A 22,382-nucleotide genomic window follows, 5' to 3' on the forward strand; every position below is an offset into this window, starting at 1 on the left:
TTATTACATAAACAAGCAGCTTAAACACAATCAGAAAACCATGTTAAAAACCTGCTCAGTGAAGGCTGGCTGTAGAAATAGCAGCAAGTGCCATCCAGGGTTTGATGTTCCCCTTCTCAAACAGCCCCAGCTCCCTAAGAGATGTGTCTGAAGTCCAAAACTGCTGCCATCAGACAGTCCTGGGCCAGCTGAGAGCTCCCAGCACATCACCAGGAACACCTGCCCTAATCCTCCTATCCAAGAGAGATGCAGGCCACGCAGCCACAAGGACAGAACAAAACCAACAGGATGAAGACAACACAGCACCGTGTTTGGGACTGGAAATCTCAGTGAGAGACAGCCTAAGGACATCTAAGGGCTCTCACTTCAGCTGGGGCTGCTTTCATTCCATTTGAATTCCATTTTCAACTTTCTTCTCTGACTTCTGCAACCTAAGACAATCTTTTCTTGTGTGTGGGTAGGCCCATGAGTTTTATTCACCCTTGCTACATTGCAAACACATCACTGCCCCCAGGTCATAAGGAACAATTAAAAACTCCACTGTTTCAGGGGACAATCCAACTGACAACAGAATTCAGCCTGTAAGAAGCTTTTCCTGAGAGGTGGGGACAGCAGGCACAGCCAGGCACCACCCTCTCTCACAACAGGTACCACTGACCTGTTTGGGGATGGAGTGGGCTGTGGCAGGGAAGGGGAAAAGCTCTCTGAGCATAATCTGTTTCAAATCTAGTTCTGCTCTAAAAACCATTCCTGCAGAGCTGCCCACTACACAGATGAAATGCTGCCTTCTCCTATTTTTACTTTGCCAGCACCATGAGTCACCATCTGCGTTTCAAAACTGTTTCAGGAATCACACAATTCCTGCTAATTAAACTGTGGCTGCTGCTGTCACACAAAGGGAGAGAAAGTACTCCATGAGCTGAGGACACCTACAAGCAGGTTTCCAGTTGGATAATGTCCAGTTCCCAGTCTGCTATCAAGTGGACTGCACTCTTAGTTACTGTGGAGTGGCACAAGTCATGTCCTTTACTGTAAGAAAGCTCCAAATGGGACATACTAAAACATGAAGCTGTGATTCTGCAATCATGATTTCCTTGCAGAAGACAATGCCTGCTTATTTAAACACTGAAAGAAGAGAAGAGCCCCAGCTCACCCGTTCAGAGGTCCTCCATCATTGACCACATTGAGGTGGGCCAGCTGCCTCTTCAGGTGGAGTTTGTAGCTTGCGTTAATTCGTAAAAACAACATCTGGAAGAAACCACAGCAGCAGAGTAAGGAACTGTGCCCATGCTCACATCACTGCCAACACCCTCAAAAAGTGACTTTCAGTTTTGTTTTTGCAACTCATGTGATTCTTCCTTCTGCCAGTGCGTCGGCCTTGCCTTTCTGGCCACGTACAGTCTGTAACTTACAGGACAGCATCACCTACTTGTTATGTGTGGCACTTAGAGGACACCTTCTTTGGAACATGAACTTTTCTCCTCTGCTGTCTAAAGTATCTAGCAACTTGTACTAAGCCTAGAAGATAACATATCTCGTTCCTGTGCTAGAAGGGACCATTTAACCTAATATGAAAGAGAAATGACAACTTGTGTTCAATGACTGGATCGGTCCTTCCCGTCCTTAAGATTTGCAACTCCACAGTAGCAATGACTGCAGCAAAATCCTGCAAAAGCACATCTGGTACAATTCAGGAGCAGAATACATTTAGGGACTTTTGGAAGCCACTGATTCTTAGCAGTGTTACAGAATAATCCTCTCAGAGGGCTGCACTCAAGCCATGAAGTGTTGCCATTTGCATAGCATTTCAGCACTAATTCCTGGATTGCCATCTCTAGACATTAAAAAGGCAGCTCAAAATCCTGAAATCCATTCTTTTTGTGTGCCTCATCATTCTCCCTACACACTGGAATGCTTCCTTCAGCTCAGCCCAAGCTGTCCGTGTGACTGCTGCCAAGGCCTTTAACGTGTGGGTTTCACCAGGACTCAAAAAAGAATTCCCCTCTCCCCAGATAAAGTCTCTCTTGTTCCCAAGTCCATGTGCATTTCCAAGTGAGCTGTGAGATGAAGCTCAAAAATAACATTCACCTGAGTTTGCTCCTCAGGAAGGAGATCATATATAGCTTCATGCATCTTTGCCATTTGCTTGCAGATATTCCTGAAGCATGCTGAAGGAACAGGGGCTTTCACTTCATACTGGAAATAAACACACAACCAGTTAACTCCTTTCTGCCACTTTAAAATGGTTTATGTAGGAGAGCTCCCAACAGCCACCTGCTTTGCTAATAACATCAGGAATCAAGATCCACTTAGCACACCACAAATTAAAAGGGTGGCTGGGCATGATCTGATCCAGCCAGGAACAGCAGATGCAGTGGCTGCGAGCTGGCTCTCTCCTTCAGACTGGTACGAGCCAATAACAGACAAGCACTTGTGCCTCTGAGAAATGTGCCCCTTGAGTACTTCCTGAGAGAATTCTGCTTGTCTAGGATCATGCACATACCAATTTCTGAAGAATCAAGGAAAGGAAACCATAAAAAAATGGAGACTCCTGAAATCTCATCTATCTGCCATAACAAAAACCCCAACCATATCACAGTACAAAAAAAAACCTCACAAGAACATTGCAGAAATCTCTTGGAAAGCAAAGTAAAAAAACCCATCCCTTCTCCCAGTGCCTGAAATCTAAGAAATAAGGCACTGGAAATCACCAAATGGCAAGGGATTTGCTACAAAGGGAACAAAATTCTTACATCCCCACTCTGGATAGGGAAGATCTGAACAGGATTTCAGAAACACTGAAAACCTGTCCCAGGACCAGTAAAGACAGCTCTGCAGTTCCAGCTGGAGAGGCTGTGCCATCACAGGCCTGGGTGACACACTGGCAGGTCACCTTTGGGAGGGTGACACTTCCCCATGGAGCCTTGCACAAATCAGGAAAGAACTGAATCGTTGTAACTACATCATTTACAAACAGATTGGAGGAGATGCCTGCTTTTACGTGGGCCTGAATTGTGAAAGGGAACAAAGCTTGTCAGAGCACAAGAGAAAAAAGAAATGGGGAATTTTGAGGAAGTCTTTACAGAAAATCCAAACCAATGACCTAATTCTGACAGAAGCAGCAGAAAAATAACACTTTCTGTTCCAGGGAACAACCACCCAGAGTGAGAGATCGAGCGTGCCTCAAGACAAGGAAGTTAAACAAGAAATTGTTTCCAATTTCCCAGCACAATGTTAAGCCAGAGGGAACTGGGAAGCTGCAGCAGTGGCTCCCGCATGATTACAGCCACACCCAACTCTTCACTGTCAGGGGGAAAAGCAACAGCCCCATGAAGAAGCCCCAGATCTCCCGGCCATTTTTATCTGCAGCTGAGGTCAACACCTTTAATACCACAAGGGATCAGAAAGAACCTCACTGCTCTTCTGTCCAAACAGTCACAAGACAGCAAGTTCCAAGAGAAGCTCAGAACTTGCACTGGATTTTTTCCATTCATGGTAACAGATGAGCCCTTCCCATTTGTTGATTTTATTATTTCCACTGTTCCTGTAAAAACCCCATTCCTGTTGTATTTCCCTGCCAAAGACAGCTGTGGGGAGGTGTCCGTGCTGCTGTGAACTGCCTTGTCTCAGTGGCACTGGGTGAGGACAGCTCCCATGCCATGGAGCTCCCAGGGGAAGCAGAGGCTGGAAATGCAGCAGTAACTTGCTTGTATTACCCAGTGCCAGGTCAGCATCCTGTCCACTGCACCAACTGTTCATTTCCTACAAAGCAGGAATTTCTGGGTTTGAAGTGTGCCAGGCACCCACTGCAATGGAACTCACTCGTGAGGATTCACACAGCTCAGAGTAGGTGACCACTTCATCCACAGGACACTGAAATAGCTGAACTCAGAAAAACACCTGAATTCAGGAACACACTAACATGCCTATTTGCAAATGTCCTGGGTTTATTCTCTTCAAAGCCTTCGGTGCCAAGATTTCATTTTTTAGGAACAAGAAGAGCCAAAGGATGGTATGTGCTAGGAATGGAAGAAAATCAACCATCCTTTGGTCCTGGACTCCGTGGGCTGCATTCATGTGGGCCAAGCACTGTCATTCAGCCTTCAAGAAGTCTAAAGGACAGGAACAGTCCCAGTTTACATCCTGTGCCAGTTCCCAAAGGGACACTGGGCTGTGAAGATGGAGGGACAATAAAGGATCAGTCCTCCCTAACTGCCATCAAGAACATAAACTCTGCTCCTGCTCAGTTGTGGGCTACACTTGTTTAGCATCAATAATATAAATTCTTGCATCTGTCTTTTATTCTCAAGAGATACAGTAGCCAAACAGCCATGTTACTTTACATAACAGCTACTTTTATGAAGGACAAAACCCCCCAAAACATTTTTTTAAAAAATGTAAACACAATAGGAGGATAGGGAAATCCCAATTTAAATGCTTTTGGCTATTTTTTTTTTTTCCACCCTAAGTTTAGGCAGCACTACTTGACAGACCAAAGAAACAGATGAAATGAAAACGCACAACATAAAGCAACAATAAAAATAAGAGAAACAGCAAGGAAGACAGAAATGCTGCTTCTTGCAACTGTCCCACTACAGCTCTCATCAGCCTGTCACCAGCCTCTGTTCCCGTGCTTCTCATGAGCTCCTTGTAGGAAGACATTGGCCCAGGCCAATCAGTCAAATCTGTCACTAAAAAATTAATTTATTCCTGTCATGAAACAGCTCATTTTCTTCCCCCAAAACCCTTAGATCCAAAGCACAAAACTAAGAGCTTTAAAAGGTCATGTACTTTGTGTATCTGTGGGCCAAAGAGGTTTCTCAGTGTGTTCTACCCTGAGGTGAGTCAGAGTAGATCCAGCCCAGGACCACACTGCAGCACTGCTCAAACACCAAAACATACCAGGAGCACTAATGCTGCTCCGGAGCAGGAACTGCTGAGCACAGACCTCCAGTCCCCAGAACTGCAGCCTAACAGATGGGCTGGTCCTTCCCCTCCAAAACTCTTCCTCCTCAGCACTTTCCTGCTGTTTCCTCAGCTGCTGGAAATGCTGCCCTCACTGCTGGAAAGAGCAGGAAACAGGACCTGCTGAGCCTGGCTGCAGACAAGAGCTGTCAGTGGTAAGAGAGCACTTTAGCTCCTGAACACCCGAGCATCTGTGCCAGGCACAGCACTGCTTTTCCTGCTGAAGCAGCCAACGAAACATTTTTCTGGGAGTGCAGGTGACTGACACCCAGGTGGCAAATGTGAACACAAGACACATTCATGAGAACAGCACAGACCTTTCCATGTATATAGTTAAAAGAAGTTCCAACAAGTCCTGGTTAGGAAAGTTTAAGACTCCATTTGAAACATCTAGACTGTATACAATGAGACCTCCAGTTGCAATTTAGAGAGTGTATAAGTATTTCCATAAATCATTACCTTGGATAATAGTTTGTCAAATAAGCTATCCATTATGGCAACGAGCTTTGCTGAAATTTCAGCTATGTGGTCATGATAATCCTGTAAGGGAAGAAAGCAGGTTTCATTTTCTACTGGCATTCATGTTCTTCAGAGTACAGTTGAAAAGCAGAACTTTTTGCTCCAGGAAATGCCAGAAGAATTACCTTTGTGATGTGGTCAAAATGCCTGAGCATGCTGAACTGCTTCGGCTGCAGCCGAGCCTCAAAATGAGCCCTGATAATGGGAATGTAGTGTACGATGAGCTGGAGGCAACGTGAAGAAAGGGCTGTGAATCCAGGGAGAGAAATAACATTGTTATTACACAGGAAGAGTCATTTCTGTATGGACTGTGTCTCCTTTGACATAAGTAACAGACCTGACACAATTTAATTCAGTGGGCTTTTGTCTGTTCTAAAAGCACAGAGGCATGTGTTTCTTTCCCTGGGAACCCCTGCCCAGTGAAGATGCTAGACTGGTACCCAGCTGCCCACACCCAGCTTTGCTAAGATGGGATAAGGGACAGATCTTACAACAGGCTTTGAGTGTTTACTCAACATTTTGGGCCCTGAGCACACACAGACATTGGAGAGATCTCTGAAGACCTGACTCATCAGCCACTTAACCTCAGCAACCACATTCTCAAGGCAGCAGTGTTTCTGCTGCAGTGCTGTACAAAACACCCTGCCCTGCCAGCACTGACCTGCCCTGAACCTGCTCCTGCTGCAGTGCCAACAGGATCCCAAAACACCAGGCTTCTCCCAACTCCAACAGGGCCTGAGCCAGCAGCAGGACACACGCTGGTGCCAGTGTGGTCCCCACACTGGCCAAACCTGCTGCAGCAAAAACCTGACCCAGCTGTGGCCCACAGCTTCTCAACCCATTCTCATCAGGCTGTTCCCTTTCCAGAAGTAAAATGCAGACTGGCAATCTCACCAGTTTCTCACCCTGAAACATGGGAACTCTAAATTTAAAAAGCTGCTCCAAACCACCAATCAAAGGCTCTTAATTTCAGAAGAAAGTTTAAAACTATACTCCAGGCAGGTAACTGGCAAGGTCTTATCACCCTCTGTGTGTACACAGCTCAAACACAGCTTATCATAGATATTAAGAACTTTTCTACACTTGCACTTTTAACAGGCAGAGGAACAAGCTTTGACATTTTAAATATAGAAATCCATACCTAGGTTTTTTGTAGTGATTGTTTTCAAGCCAACAACTTGTAATGCACCGGCTCCAAGAACTAATTGGCAACTTCTAGAGTTGAAATACTGTAAGGAAAAGAAGGACAGTGGAAATGCATGTTAACTCTTTATCAACTACAAAACCCCTCAGTTTAGAAACACCATCAATAGAATTTTGCAAGATTAAATAAGTTATTATGAAGGCCAGTTCCAGAGTTTTACTACTTTTCCTCTGTAGAGGAGCCATGTAATATCAGAGTGGAAAACATCAAGACAAAAGGTTTCTGCTCAGGCTCTTGACCTTCTCCACTGCTGATGTTAAAGGAAACTTGAAAGTGCTGAAACTCCCTCCTGCTGAGGTGGCTGAATCTATGTTTGTAACATTATGAAATAGTGGATTCAAGAAATGATGCACAGGAGATGAAAAGCCAATCCTGTAAGAATTCCAGGTATAGCTGACAACTCACGTTTAGACTTTCCCAACTTACCCCCCAGGAGAAAAAAAGTTATCATTAAAAGCACATAGGCCAACAAAGCCTCTGGACAGTAAGACATTTGCTGTCAGCATGTTCTGTCTTACACTGGAGTTCTGCTTCCTCACCCAGCTTGAGACTCACTGGGTGATGCAGCAGAAAAGCCACTGCTGCTGTCCCCAGCTCCTGCCCTAAATGTAGAGCAGAAGTCCCATGACTCATATTTGAACAGAACTGCCTCTAGACATTGAGAGGCAAAACTTAGAGAAACCTGGCCCTTTCTCATACACCTGAAGATGGAGAAGAAATTGTGACAAGACTGCCCAGCAGTTTTTGTCTGCAACACAGAGGACTGTCCTCACAAAGACCTCCTTTTTGAGGGCAGGGGGCATTATTTTGCTCCTCAGGTCTTTCTTCATGATAGTGCAAGAACAAACCCAAAATTCCAACTGTTCTTATATAAAAAGGGGAAATAATTTCCTGGCTATTGCCTGGTATCAGTCACAAAATGAAGGTCCACAGAGCCACCATGAACCGCCCCTGCCAACTCTGGGCTGTCAGAATGGTGCATCAGAGCCAGAAAAGCAACCCAGACCTCATGCCACAAAAGAACCAGAGCTACTTGTGGCTCCTGATCAGAGAGAGGCATAACTTACACTGCTCTCAAGAGAAAGGGCAGGGGCTGAAACTGCCTCACATTCACTTCATCTTCTCCAGAAAAACAAGAACTTTTCTTACACCTCTATGTGGACCTTAAAGTAGAATCACTGAGCCAAAGGCAGCTGTATCTCACACAGCCTAAGCTCCTCTGAGGTATTTAGCTCAGGTTAGTATTAACTGTGAGGCAAACCATCAAACACTTGGTCTGTGTAAAGGGTGCTGGACACATGTACTGTCCCTGCCTTTTGTGGGAATGACTGCTCCCAGATGGCCTGGTCAGGCAGAGCAGTGAGGAGCAGAATGCCTGGAACAGAGCAACACCTCCTCCTTGTGCCTGCTGGGAGGAAAGCATTCCTGCACCCAGCAGGAAGGCCAGGAGCCTTCCCTTGTCTGCACCACCTGAACAACCCCAGTAATTACAGCCATGTGTGCTCAGTATGAGCCCCTCACACCACTGAGGTGCTGGAGAAGGGTCTGGAGCACGTCTGATGAGGAACAGCTCAAGGAGCCAGGGGAGCTCAGCCTGGAAAAAAGGAGGCTCAGGGGGATCTTTCTGCTCTCTACAACTCCCTGACAGCAGGGTGTAGCCAGGTAAGGGTCAGCCTCTTCTTCCACAAGCAACAGGAGAAGAGGAAATGGCCTCAAATTGCGCCAGGGTTTGGATATTAGGGATAATCACTGAAAAGGCTGTCAAACATTGGAACAGGCTGCCCAGGAGAGTGCTGGAGTCACCATCCCTGGAAAGTATTTAAAAGATGTGTAGATGGAGCCCTGGGGACATGGTTTAGTGTTGGCAGTGTTGGATAAATGATTGGACTTGATTGGAAAAACCTCTAAGATCAATCTAAAGGATTCCATGATTCCTCTCATACACAGGTCTATTTGCACTTTTCCTTCAGGGCGCAGCCACAGCCCATAACTGCCAGGAATTTCATTACCAGGAAATGCTTTCCATTTCCCATCACAATCAAATCTAGCACTTGCTACTCTCAAAGTTTGCTGGCTCTGACAGCTGTCAAACAAAAAGTACAGTGCCAGGACACCTGGAGTGGCTCTATTTTGTTCCAAGTGTAATAAATGAGTTTTTGTTTTTTCTAGCTCTTCTTGACATCTGTCCAATTGATAGCACCTTGCTCACAGATAAAAAATACAGTAATTAAACTGCACATGATGTTTGAATACCAAGAAGTAAATCACAAATGGTAGAGCTAGAATGACGTAAGGTAAGGAGAAGCAAGTAACACAGTTATGCAAATCTGGCCAAGTTTGACACATTCACTGCTATCCTACCTGTGAAAAGGTGCTGCAATTCCTGAGGGAAGCAGCAGCTGGAGAAGGAGACTTGAATAGGGGCTAGCTCAGATAGACTGATTTGCCTTGGATAGTGCTTTTAAAAGGGAAAATTTGTGTATGAATCTGAATGACAACTGCAGAGAGCAGTCCTCCTGCATCTGGTTATTCAAATACGAACTACCAATAGGACAACTATTTAAAGGTCCATCTCCTGGAGTTTGTTTCCCCTCCCCTACCCCCTACCTTATGTAAAATATCCTTCTGGAGATTGAATCTGTTTGTTTTTCATTGATTAGGCTCATGTTCAGAACTCAAATACCTGATAATGACCTTTGTGGGCAAAGATACAAGTGAAAACCTTGACATAAATTAACTGCTAGGCTTTGGAGCCTATACAGATACATGTGTGTATGTGTGTGTGTGTGTGTATCTATATGTAAATACAACGGTTTTAAGGTGCATTAATGTTCTCCTTTTATTACTGATTACTTGTATTACCTTGCAGTGTCTGGGCTTTACCAGCTTTCCTTTTCTCTACTGAGAAATAAATGACAAAGAGGTCCTGATGTTTCATCATCTTCACATTTTACAACAGAACCTTCATCCCATACTATTTTTCATGCTTCTACTGACTATACCTCTACTGATTTGTAAAAACCAAGGGACTTGTTTCCTTCCTCAGTATAGGTATGTATTTCTGTGGCATCTGGGATCAAACTGCTTTTTCTTCAGCAGCATTAATCCTACACACAGCCTGAAGGACAGGCAGCTATGTCAAATACTACTAGATGAGATTTCCCATATTTCAGGTGAACAGCCATCTTTAATGCCTTTGGCTTGAAAGGTTTCCTTATGGCACAGTAGCAAACACAATGATTCTAGATAATTTTTATAATTTATATGAAATCAGAAAAACTTATGAGCATTACTGAGAGTAAGACATGTTCTCTGCACCCTGCCTGCCCCTGCTGGGCACAGGGGCACATTTGGAGCCATACCTTCAGTAAATCTGACAGGCGGGTCAGCATGTCAGTGGTGATGGAAGGAATGTTATCCACACACTGGCAGTACTCCAAGATTATTCTAATTAGCAGCAATACTGTCCTGAAAGAGAGGAAACAGCCAAATATGTCATCCCAGTGCACAAAAGATGCTGAAAAATCAAACACAGGCCAATCATGTTGACAGACAGCTACCCAATGCTGAGATTATAGCATTGAATAAATCCACTAACTGATACGGAGCAGAAGTGAAACATAAGAAGAGATTTACACAGAGATAGTTACAACCAATACCCATTCCACAGGGTGGTGTGTGTAGAAAGTATTTTATATTAAAGAAAATCTCAGAAAAATATGAAATAAATGCTAAGGAGTCACAAACAGAGAAGGCAGCTGTGAAGACACAGCACCAAATATTCCAAGATGCTCAACACCTGTAATTTCTCCTGAAGTCAGCAGGCATTGGAGAATTTGGGAGCTACTGGATGGAACTAAGGCTCTCCATAGAGCAAAAGCCTGCTCCTTTGAATTCAAACACACAGAAGTCAGGAAAATTGACACAAGATCAAACATTCAGAGAAGATATTTTAACATTTCAAAAAGTTAAATCTTTTTCCTCCTTTAGGCAGTAGAGTGCAGAAAGATGATAACAAGTCAACTGAAAATAAACACCTGGAGAATGTTTTGTGAACATGAGGCATTTGTGATGAATGCATTTTATTTGATTAGATGCAGCGAAACTGGATGTAGAAGTGTGTAGAAATGAAACAAGTATTTGCACCGCGAAGCTCTCAACTGCTTCACAGAGCTAAATATAACAAGTTTCAAGTGAGCAGAGGTATGTTATCAAACACATCATATATTAAGCAAATTTCATCCTTTAGAGCAATGCTTCTACTCGACCTGAAATGCTCTTCAGCAGTGATATCATCTGCCTGGCACAGAAGTTCTCAGCCACCAGATTCTGTTTCCAACTGAACAATGACACATCATCATGAAGCAACTCATAAAATGACAGCTGGTCCAAGATATCCTGTACATCACACCTTTTAATTTTGGTGCAAATTGATGTTAGAACTCTGGGGAGTGAGATCTTCCAGGCTTTACTCCCTCTCCAAAAACACTCTCATGTATAATTAATGTTAAAGCCTCAGTCTCTGGAAACACAGCATGCTTTTAAATGAAAGAAATGAGTATCATACATTTTAAAATGTCTCTGATATAACCAGCTTTAAGAAACCACTTTCCAATTCAAATCAGCCAGAATATAAGAAATAGCATATTCAGCTTCTGAGAGATGGCCCATATCTTATTCTGAATAAAATAAGCAATCATTCAGTAGTGGACTTAGGTATTTTGGTGCTGTCCAGCCTGGAGAGAAGAGGGCTCTGGGGAGACCTTATTGCAGCTTTCCAGTACTTAAAGGGGCTTATAGGAAAGATAGGGACAATCTTTCTAGTTTCCTGGTGACTGGACAAGGAGCACAAGCAGTTTTAAAGTAAAGGAGGGTAGATTCACACAAAACAAAAGGAAGCAATTTTTTACAGTGAGAATGGTGGAACACTGCCCAGAGGTAGTGGATGCCCCAGCCCTGGAAACATTCAAGGTCAAGTTGGTCAGGGCTCTGAGCAACCTGGCCTTGTGCAAGGTGTCCCTGCTCACTGCAGGCAGGGTAGACAAGATGATCTCTAGAAGTCTCTCATCCCAAACTATTTCGAGTCTGCAATTTTTGCCAGAGATAACCCAGATTGCAAGAAATAACAGTGTGCTCAGAAGACAAACCTGTATTTTCAGACACATGTTTTCATTAAATAATTGGAAAAAATATTCAAATAAAATTATATATTAAAACCTAGCCACTCAGAGAAAAAATAGCATTTTAATGTAGCAAAGAGCTTGTAGTGTTTTATAACTGCTGGGAACCAAAGAGAAACTAGTCTGTCAAAGGAGAGGGATTTATAATTTAAATAAGTTTAAATTCATCACAGTTCTACTCAAAAGTTCTTGCCAACTAACCCACTAAGAGAAAAGAGTGCATCTTACCCAACTGTTGCATATTTTTGTCCTTCAACAATAAGGAATTCAGCTGGCTTTCTTTCTTCAGTAGCTAGATATTTTAGTAAGACAGGAAAAGGATGAGTTGAACAAAAACAAGCGCAAAAAATTCTGCTTATAAAAATACAGCGTTCACTTCCTAAGGTTTGAAAAAACCCACAACCTTTGTAGCAGGCACTTCTCTCTTTTACAGTATTTATTAAATAGCTGATCACCGATCCAAAATTTTGGATGACCCACAAAGTTACTTCATTATCTGCTATAATTTTAGATCAAAAATATCTCATAGCCCCACAGTCATTATGGACTTAAAAACTCCAAATACAACAGATTACACACAGAAGAAAGGCAGAAAAAGCCACTAGGTTTTCTACTATACATTCTCAAGTGATTTGCTGTGTATATTAGTATTTTAGCTTCAAGTCACTTTTTCCTCAGGCTTCATAACAGCTCTTACTGATGCAGTTTTTCACATTAAATTATCTGCTTGAAGAAGGCTGCGGGAGGTTCTTTTATGAGCAATGGTTGACAAACGTATTTTGGTGTCACGTTCCATAACTGGAGTGATTATTGCTTTAATACACTCTGTTATCTGCTGTGTTCCTTCTGGGAGGTCAGGGTTTCTCCACCATGACATCACTGTATTTTCTTCCTTCTAATCTCTTACCATTTTTCTCCCCCTCTCTGCTTGTTTTCTTCCTCTTCTGGATAGTCACTTCCCCACCCCCATCACTGCAATATTGGATGAATATCCCCATGAGGTAAGAAGACATTAAGCATTCCCACTGTGCACACGGGGAAGTGGGACAGGAGAAGTAAAAAGTGACTTCTCTGAGGTCAAAAGAGGTTTCTGTGGCAAGGTAAATAATTGAAGGAACGTGAAGTTTCCCTTCCATGAGCAGCCACATGGCATGCTGCCTTTCATTTGAACTGGCAGATGAAGAAGGGGGAAGGAGCAGGCTTTGTGTCATACAAGGAGGGCTGAGCACATGCACATGCTACTCAGTCCTTGCAATTCCTTAGCAGTACCTTGTGGAAAAAGACTGAATTTGTGCAGAGACTGCAAGCCTCTGCAATGGGAATATTTGTATAAAAAGGCAGCTCCCTCCCTGTGGTAACACTTCTGGGCGTTTTCAAAAAATAAACAGATAATCTTTCAGCACAAGACATCTCAACACCAGTAACAGAAAAAAAGCAAAGAAAAAGAAAAGAGAACAGCTATCAACTTTCTTCTCATCCCCTCAAAGGACAGCGAGCAAACACAAACACAGATCCAGCATGTCATCAGAATATGTCCATCAACATTCAACAGCAGAATTTGCAGATAATAAATTCATTTCACAGCAAGACTGCAAGACACACACCTGTTGTTTTTTTTTCAGGGAGAGAAATTCTGCCATCTGACACTGAATCAACGAGGTCTTGGAACTCAGCAGGAACTTCAGCTTGTTTCCAGCGCTCATTGTCCAAAAGCAGGCTGGTTATAAACACAAAAGAGGAAGCTGAGAAAGAAATAACTTGTCTTGACACTTCTCTTGCCTGTAAGGCTGAAAAACATTTTTACAAAAAAACGCTGGCCCAAAATGTTATGTCAGTGATCTTCATGAGAAGGAAGTGCCCAACAATTGTCAGCAGCAAAACAGAACAGTGTGCTGGTCTAGAGGTCTCACAATTTGTTCATTCAATCTGCTACAGGGGACCAAAAACTACACCAGGCAATAAAGGTCTTAATGAGATCGTTGCCAATTAAGTAATGTATAAATACTGGAATTTTAACAGCTTTTGATGGATGAGAGCAATCAGACTTGATGGATGTTTCTGGCCAGGCTGTTCCTCTGAGCGGTTTGGGTTTGTTTTTTTTAGGAAACAGCTGAAAGTGAATTATTCTTAAACCCGTAAAGCAGAGCAATCCTGTCCTTCAATGTTACTTTTGTGTACTTTTTTTTTTTAGCCATTACTGTACTTATTTAGGTAACTGTAGAACAATCTCATTTGAAGAAAGCAAGTTATGAAAACAGTAGAAGTCTAAACCAACTGGAAATAATTTGGGCTTAATACAGTTTTTCCACCCTTTGCTTTTAAGTATAACAATCTTACTGATGTTCCAGGCAATGAAAAATTGTGTTCGGCTGGCATACGATACATAAAATTTTTCATGGAAGAACACAAAGATTGTCTACCCAGAGGTACCTTAGTTTTGTCTTCCTCTCCTCGTGAAACCTATTCACAAATCTATTGGCTTGACTCTGAAGAGCTCCTCTCAAGGACATGCTTTTCCTGCCACAGATCTGCTCAGTATCCAAGATAAAGCCTTCCATCAGGCGAGAAAGAGTAACAAACTCGTTGGAATTCAGCTTCTCTAGGAAGCCATCCTGCATGCAAAGAAAACCACTGTAAGGAGATAACACTACCACAAAAATTCAGAGACATTCAGAAATAACTAGTCAGCATGTCTGAGGGTTACTACAGTTTGAAGAGGCACATTGTGTACATGTGACAGACAGGGTAGACTGCAGAGCAAGCAGCTACCTTGTCAGAGACATACATTCTCTACATGAAGCATCAAAGACAGCAAGTCCGAATATTAAAAAGAGAAATAAATAGATAGAAGAAACCAACACTGCCTTGCAATGATTTATGTTAACACTGGTGTCCTCTGAGCATTACCATGCAGAGCCTGTGGCAGCAGGAACAGTTCCTATACTCCCATCACAGATGCCATTTCAGAACCCTTACTAAAGCAGAAATCTGGAAGCAAATGCTCACCAAGCATGAGGCACCACCAGCAGTCTGACCCAAGCCCCTCACCTTTGCTCTTGCCATGAGGAACTTGACTGAACGATCGTGGCAGATATCAGAGGCGTTATAAAGTAATTCTTGGATATTGTTTGCCAGCCTGACCAGCTCCAGGTCAGTCAGTTTCATGTCGTCGCTGATCCTACAAATGACAAAACCAGTTGGCTGAGCATCAGTTTATGGAGCAAACCATATCTTTGCACACAGGAGGAAAGAGCCTTGCAGCAACTGTCAAATGCAGTCAGTTCATCACCAAAGTCAATTTATACAGATGGGATCTTCTAAGCTGCTGTCAAGGTCCTGTCAGCCCCTTGTAGCAGGGAAACGTGTAACAGCACATCCTTTTATTTTTTTTTGATTCTGCATTGTAATTGCTATTAATGGCCTAAGAGTAAACATGATATAGCCATTTCTGATACAATAAATGTAATTAACAATTTACTGAGTTAAAATTTACCCAACTCCTGTGAGACTTGAGCCTCACAAGAATATGAGAGATAAACCACAATGTCAGCATAAGACAGATAAACTTCCAGTGCAAGTCTAAGGCCTGAAAGAGATACTCTGCACTCCCCACAGCGTTAATCTACAGGCTGTCATTCTATTATCTTTTTAGACTTCAGGATCTTAAGGTAGTGCTTTTTAAAAAACCTTGTATGACTTGTCTAGTGTTATGAGGCCAGCACTTAGCTTTGCCGTTCATGGTTCATGCCATTAGTGAAGATCACAATTTTCTGGGCCAGCCCAAGGACTGACAGCACGACAGAAGAGAACCTGTGACACTACAACATTGTTCTGTGTATTTTTATTAGCCTGCTCCAAACACAGAGCAAAGGTGCAAACAAAACCAGAAGAGTGATGAAGTAAGCTGATTTTAGAACAAAGTTATGCAACCAGCCTCAGAAACCAACTTTACTCCTCAGAAGCTCTAGCTGGATGGTGTATTTTTAGCCAGCTTGGCAAAGTGCTCCTGACTAGTTTGGATCCAACCCTCTTCCCATTCCCTGCTCTTCCATGTAACCCTGGACTCCTCTTCACATTTCATTTCTCCTCCAGCACACGACAGATGTTCAGACATACAAAGGCCTGTGTTTTACGCACAGCATATTTATTTTAAATCCATCTCCTTCAGCCAGCATTGTCATTTGGTGGGGAAGGTCTCTATCAAAACTAACAGCTGCTTCAACACATAAGTACAGATACTCAAGGACCAAGCAGCAAGAGCAGGCCGCTTGCTGTCTTCCATCTCTCAGCAGGGTAACAAGTGGTATTTCAGTTTTGCTTCATACAACTCTATATCCAGACATGCTGGCTTTTGAAGTGGTTCATGCCCGAGTCCCACACACATTATGCCTGGTTCTTTCCAAAAGATATCTCTTACTTGCAGCCACAAGTAAGGGGTACATAAAAGGATGCCAGAAGATTGGAATTCAGGAGACTGGAGCACCACAGGGCAGCACTGCCTATGTAACCAAAGCACTGAGAGGGATTTATTTATGCAAGTGAAATCAGTTGATGACTAACAGAAGATTATTTTCCTAGAATTTATCAAGGTGTATTCCATGAAGCCATCTTAAAAAAATAAACAAACAAACAAAAACCCCATAGGGTTTTAACCATAGGGAATTGGACAGGGAACAGAAACGCTTCTGCCTGCTAAAGGTATGACAAACAATCTGTTTTCAAGGAACTCACATCTCTCCTGCTCTCTACACAAGCGGTCTCCCCAGAAAAACTAATAGAGAAGGGGCTCTTTTCTGGAAGAAGTGATATAAATCAGTCCCTGTACCAATTCACATGTAGGTGAAAAAAAGGGCAAATATAACAGTGCACTCTGATGGCAGTCTCTAGGGGGAGAGCTACTACACTTCACCTACCTAAAAAGCACACTCCTCCAAAGTCATTTTTGTACTGTGTGACCAGAAACAACCGCCTATACCTCACCCCTTGTTCCGGCCACGCTGCCAGGTGGAGACAGGCAGGGTGTTCACTCACATCATCTCTACTCCTCCTGGAGTAACAGAAGAGGACGTGTGCTCCTTGCTGGACGAGGAGTCGGTGGTGCACTCGGGCTCCGAGACGGAGTCGCTGCTGCAGGGCTCGCTGTTGGGGGACGTGTTCCTTTGGGAGGCCGAGTCGGCTGCTCCGGCCGGGAGCTCCCCATCGCCAAAGGCATCGCTGATGAACATCCCCTCGTGGGTCAGGTAGGCCACCTCGCTGTCCACCATGCTCTCCTTAGCAGAGTTCTTCTGTAACGTGTCCTCCAGGTCTCTGGTTTTTTGGTTCTTGTCTAGAACCAAGAAAACCACGCTACGGATAGTATTTAACGTTGCCTAGAATGAAATATAACTTTTATTACCAAAAAACACCCCAAAACCCAGTACCACAAGCTTGTGCTAGAAAGAGATTTTCTTTTGCCCACAAAATTAAACTAAATCCTGGCTTTTCTTTCAGTTGTGCAATTAGTATTTAGAGGCAGACCCATTTGTCTGATGGCAACTGATATCTGATGTTTCTGAGATAGGTGAAAGAAATCTCATTTGAAGCAATCTAACACGTACAGAAGTCCTGTCCTAATCCCTAGCAACTTAGAAGTAATCGAGCAAAAGAAGTATTATCTCTTTGTCACTGCTCTCTTTGTTAGCACTAATCTTTTTGCTCTGGATGCCGATATTCACATCTCCTTTCAATCAGAAGTTTGAACTCTACAAGCAAAACCAACATCTTAAGACTTCAAATGGAAAAGCAACTTCATTCCCTTTCATGCCTGAACTATATGAAGTTCTTTGTAAATGAATGTCTTACCTTTACTCTCTTGAGGAAGATGGTGAATTTAGAAAAAATATTCTTCAGTAAATCAAACCACTGAGGAAAATTCATCATCCTCATCTGGTCTGCAAGCCTAAAAAAAGAGCAGTATTCAGCAAACAGCAGTTGTTTGCTGGCCATGATGCCTACTGGCACATAAAGGGAAAGAAAACATGCTTTAAATGGAATTGCAAATATAAGGAAAACTGTGTATACTTTTACCTGGCAAGCAACAGGCACCACCTAAACAACAGTCATGATCAACATAATGTAAGTGAAGTGGGGAAGGAGGGGTATAGAATTAGATCATACTATAAGAAAATAAAAGGTTCACATTTACCCTTCAGTTCTTTCCTGGGCATAATGTTCTCTTCCCTGGTATAGGTATGTGTTACCAACAAGGGAGGGGGTTAATAACACTTTCACAAACCAGGTGAGAGGAAAAAAAAATTACAAAAAAAATGACATGAAAATACTTTTCAAGTGTTAAAAAGCTGTGTTATTAAGCCCATTCAAAGGCTCAATTTGCAAGGCATTGCAATGAGACCACTCCACCAGTCAGCTGTTTGTGGCAAAAGGGCAGAAAAATCACTGACAGAACAAAAATTAAACCTTGTAATACATAGTTAGGACCCAAGAACAGAAGACTAAACACTGGAGAAAAGTGACCAAATATCCAGTGTGTAAATATGACCCTGTGCCCAGTCATTTCCCAATCTGGGTATGAAATCCATGCAGGTTTTGCAACTCTGCTTTATCAGCTGGACTATTTTTATTATCTTGGGGTAACACTTTGCTGAATCAAGTGAATCATAAAGCCATAGAAAAACCAGAAGCTGGCAGGGGCCCCTGGAGCTGGTGCCTCTGGATCTGCCTTGGCCAAGCCCCGCTCAAGGCAGGTCCAACTACGCTGGGTTGCTCTGGACCCTGAGCTCTGGGTCAGTCAAAGACTGACCATATCCCAGAACAGAGATTCCACAGCTTCTCTGGGTTTGTGTTCCAGTGTTTGACCAGCCTCATGGGGAACAGAATCTCCCTACAATTCAACTGGCATTTTTCATCTTCCACATTGTGCCCACTTCCCTTTGTGCAAACTCTGAGAGGAGCCTGGCTCCATCTTCATCTCTGCTCTGGCATTTGCCTTTGCTGGGCTTGGTGAGGTTCCTGATGGACCCTTCCCAGAGTTAAAGTTGTCTGGTCTCCTCTCTGGATAGCTCCTGTTCTTGATTATGGGGGAGGAACTTAAACTAAACGACATGTTTTAATACTAAGTCCTAGATTATGGCAACAGGGAATGCTTTCAAGTGGAGATATATTCAAGAGATATATGCTTCATGTAGTGAGATTCACAGAATTTTAGTGTTTATTTCAAAGGCAAATTTAAGGTAACATTAGAATCTGAATGAGAAGTCAAACACTCCCAGAGGGGGACAAAAGCAGTCTTAAGATGCAAGAGAAGCACAATCCTAATTATAGGGAAATTTAAGCAAAAATTAGAACAGTAAATTTATCTATGCTAAAAAACATACTATCCCCACCCACCACCACAAAAAAAAAAAAACCAAACAAAAAAAATCTGGCTGCATACTTACTTAACAACCACTTCTGTATCTATTTCTTCTATCTGCGATACCGTATTAACCACACACTGTCAAATTTTAGGGGAAAAAAAAAACAAAACAAAAGAAGATCTTAGCTTCTTTCTAACCACTGCTGAGTTTCATAACAAATACATTAACCCTCAAGTTAAATAAGGAAAAGTAAAATAAGAAAAGACATACTTGTATCACTTAACAACTTGTTTCTCTAAAAAAAAAACAAACAAAAACCAAAACAAAACAAAAAAAAGAAACCCCCCAAAGTAGCTGGTGCATACAAAACTGGCCAGCTTCTTCAGGTCTCCAGTACAATCAATTTTCATTCCAAACACATCTACAGTTTTACAGCCATTTCACTGATCTCTTTTCCCATTACTTGTAAGCCCAAGGTACCAATCAACTCCACTCAGACTGAAAAAGGGCTTTTCTCCCAAATGCCAGTCAATAAACTGAACAAATGAGTAGTAGAGTGTGAACTCATCCTGCCTTTAAGCAAGTCTGTACAATCCCAGTGGTGACTGAGGGCTTCCATCTCAAGCTACATGGGTTTTACTTGTGTTCTGAATAATGGTGGTCAGTACAGAAGCTTCTGAAGAACAGAACCTTGTTCTTAAACTATGCAGTGTGCTCAGTACTTACAAACTTCTGCTCTTACACTTGCCTGGCAACAAAAACCTACTAAAATTCACAGACCAAAACAGCCCAGCAACGCATTTGAAGAGGAAGCACATTTGAGGTGTGGCAAGAAAACAGTTTCCTTTATTAAGGAAAAGTACCCCTAAGAGTTGAGACAATGGGCCACCATACAAAAGCACTGCACAAACCACACAAGAATACTCAAATCCTGCCTATTTTCTTTAGTGGAAAGAAATTTACACTCAAATTTGATTAAACATTGCCTATTATTAAGCAAAGGGGAAAGCTGAAAAATCCAACCTACATTTTCCCAGCAGAATGGGAAAAGCATTTTGAGACTGAGAATGAGCAGAAAAATAGAAGCACTACCTGTCTATTCTATGATCAAATAAAGAATCTGAAGGGAATAAAAGTCTCCTTATGACTGCTGATACAGGCAAGTGAAAAGCCAGTGGAGACTGCCAGGCAGGTGAACAGCTTTATCCTGCTGTTATTAATTCCTTTTTTTTTTTATTATTATTTACTAGCAATGCGGACCTTTCCACCTTGTACAACCAGATCAACAGAACCATGGGGCTGAAATGTGAAAGGGACTGCAACAGCCAAGTCTGGGCTTAAAACAAAAACCTCCAAACAGTATTAAAAAAAAAATCCAAACTTTTAAAAACTGGGTTCCCAACCCAGTTCACAATCCAGCTGTGAACTGTAGACTATTCTATGAGGACAGGAAATGCCCAACTCAGCACCTATTTCCCAGCCTTTGAGAAACAAATCAGAGGGAGCTCATAGCATATCAGAGCATAACTCCTTAAATAATCACCTATCTCTAGAGGAAAAAAAAAACTTACACAATATGGGGACAAACAAGGTGAGTAAAACTGAAAGTACCAAGCACAAACCCTAAGTTCAGCCTAAGATCTTTTTGCAAACAAAAGTCATCATGTCACTATCAAAATTAGCCAATGTATTTCCCCCAAAGAAGTAATCTGAATTTTATTCAATTACTGGTTTCAGCTGGTTTTATCAATAAGGTTTTTTGGCTTGAAAGATACCCTGCCCTAAATGGCAAACCACCACACCAATGTAAAAAAGGATTTGGGGCTTAATTTCATCTTTTTTTAAAGGTAAGCACTTCTACCTTCTCCATTACTTCACCTTGCGATCTCAGAGAAAGCCAAGGATATTTTCCAACATTTTATCATGTGCCTGTGCTAGGTCTGTCTTAAACATTAAGGCAAGAAATATTTTCTGTGCCATTTGCAGAGAATTCATTTGTTTAAACTGGCAAGTTCTTTGATTCTCCTTTAGGTGTTTACACCAAGAACTTGAGGGCTTCGCTTTACAATGTGTTGGGAGGGAGAGGTTTTTGGTGTGGTTTTGAAGTGTATGTTTTGTTGTGGGTTTTTAATGAAATGTAGTGTTATGACACAACTCTACTATTTTGGAGAGTCACATGTTAAGAGAAAGGAAAGTTCACAATAATGTTAATTTTACAAAGAAAACAGGGAGCTTATGTTACCTACACCTTCCAAAAGTTATTCTGCAAACACCTCTGTGCTTCAGGGAGCCCTTAAGTATCTGCAAGCTCAGCTGCTCTGAGAGACCATCAGACACCAAAAAATTTCATCAGAGCTGTTCTTAATGACTAAAATAATATATGCAAGGGGTAGAGGAAAGTTCATCAGATACATTAGAAATGTTTGTCTTACCTGTTTAATTATATTCTTTGCAGTATTAATCATTTCATCTCCATATATTTCATAAAAATTCAGCTTCCTTTGTTTTAGAAGTCCAAACACTAGAGATACAAGTCTCTCCTATCAAGAAAAAAGAAAATTAAAAAAAACACACATGAAAAATATCAAGGTGAAGACAAGAAACAATTTTAAGCAATTGCACAGCAGTAAGGAAGTTCATATATCAAGCACACAGTGAACAGCATTTAAGTCAATCCAATTCCTCCAGACTAATGCCAAGCTTTGCCTATACAAAAAAAGTTCCCTGTGGCAATACCAGCTGAGCCTCTTTCTTCCACCCCCTTTCCTGCCAATTCCTCAACTGGGCTCATTCACAAGTTCTTAAACCTGTGGATATTTCTAACCATGAGTGAGTTTCCTGATCCTGAGCAAGACTGACACTAAGAGTGAGAGGCTGGCACGCTGCAGCACAGAGGGCAAGAAACCACAGGGCAGAAATGGGAGCACTGCAGTGCTACTGCCAACCACTACATCTCATGAAATGGATTAAGCAAGGCTGAACAGGTCATAGGCTCTAGCAATTACTGAAGAGCCCTACAGGCAAAACCCAGAAAAACATTTTCTGGGCTAGAAAGCAACCACAATAGCTTAATATTTGTATGTTTATAATCTTCAGAGGAATGAAGAATATATAACTATATCTATATTGTGAATGGAGCTTGCATTCAGGGCAAGCATA

General features: G+C 42.3%; 1 protein-coding gene across 4 annotated transcripts in view; it reads right to left on the minus strand.

Moving 5' to 3' along the window:
• VPS54 (VPS54 subunit of GARP complex) overlaps positions 1-22,382 on the minus strand; it is a 46,400-nt gene that overhangs the window by 1,077 nt on the left and 22,941 nt on the right. For 3 of the 4 annotated variants that reach the window (XM_058836884.1, XM_058836887.1, XM_058836886.1), the window contains 14 exons: positions 21,656-21,763; positions 19,305-19,360; positions 17,710-17,806; positions 16,900-17,237; positions 14,917-15,046; positions 14,299-14,480; positions 13,473-13,585; positions 12,097-12,160; positions 10,051-10,156; positions 6,626-6,713; positions 5,610-5,731; positions 5,425-5,505; positions 2,089-2,196; positions 1,154-1,248 (listed from right to left, as the gene is read on the minus strand). In XM_058836884.1, coding sequence (XP_058692867.1) covers positions 1,154-1,248; positions 2,089-2,196; positions 5,425-5,505; positions 5,610-5,731; positions 6,626-6,713; positions 10,051-10,156; positions 12,097-12,160; positions 13,473-13,585; positions 14,299-14,480; positions 14,917-15,046; positions 16,900-17,237; positions 17,710-17,806; positions 19,305-19,360; positions 21,656-21,763 — 1,688 coding nt within the window. The remainder of the gene's footprint in view (positions 1-1,153; positions 1,249-2,088; positions 2,197-5,424; positions 5,506-5,609; positions 5,732-6,625; positions 6,714-10,050; positions 10,157-12,096; positions 12,161-13,472; positions 13,586-14,298; positions 14,481-14,916; positions 15,047-16,899; positions 17,238-17,709; positions 17,807-19,304; positions 19,361-21,655; positions 21,764-22,382) is intronic. The other variant, XM_058836885.1, reaches the window with a different exon arrangement.

The sequence above is a fragment of the Poecile atricapillus genome, chromosome 3, assembly GCF_030490865.1.
Source record: "Poecile atricapillus isolate bPoeAtr1 chromosome 3, bPoeAtr1.hap1, whole genome shotgun sequence".
In the NCBI taxonomy this organism is placed as follows: domain Eukaryota; kingdom Metazoa; phylum Chordata; class Aves; order Passeriformes; family Paridae; genus Poecile; species Poecile atricapillus.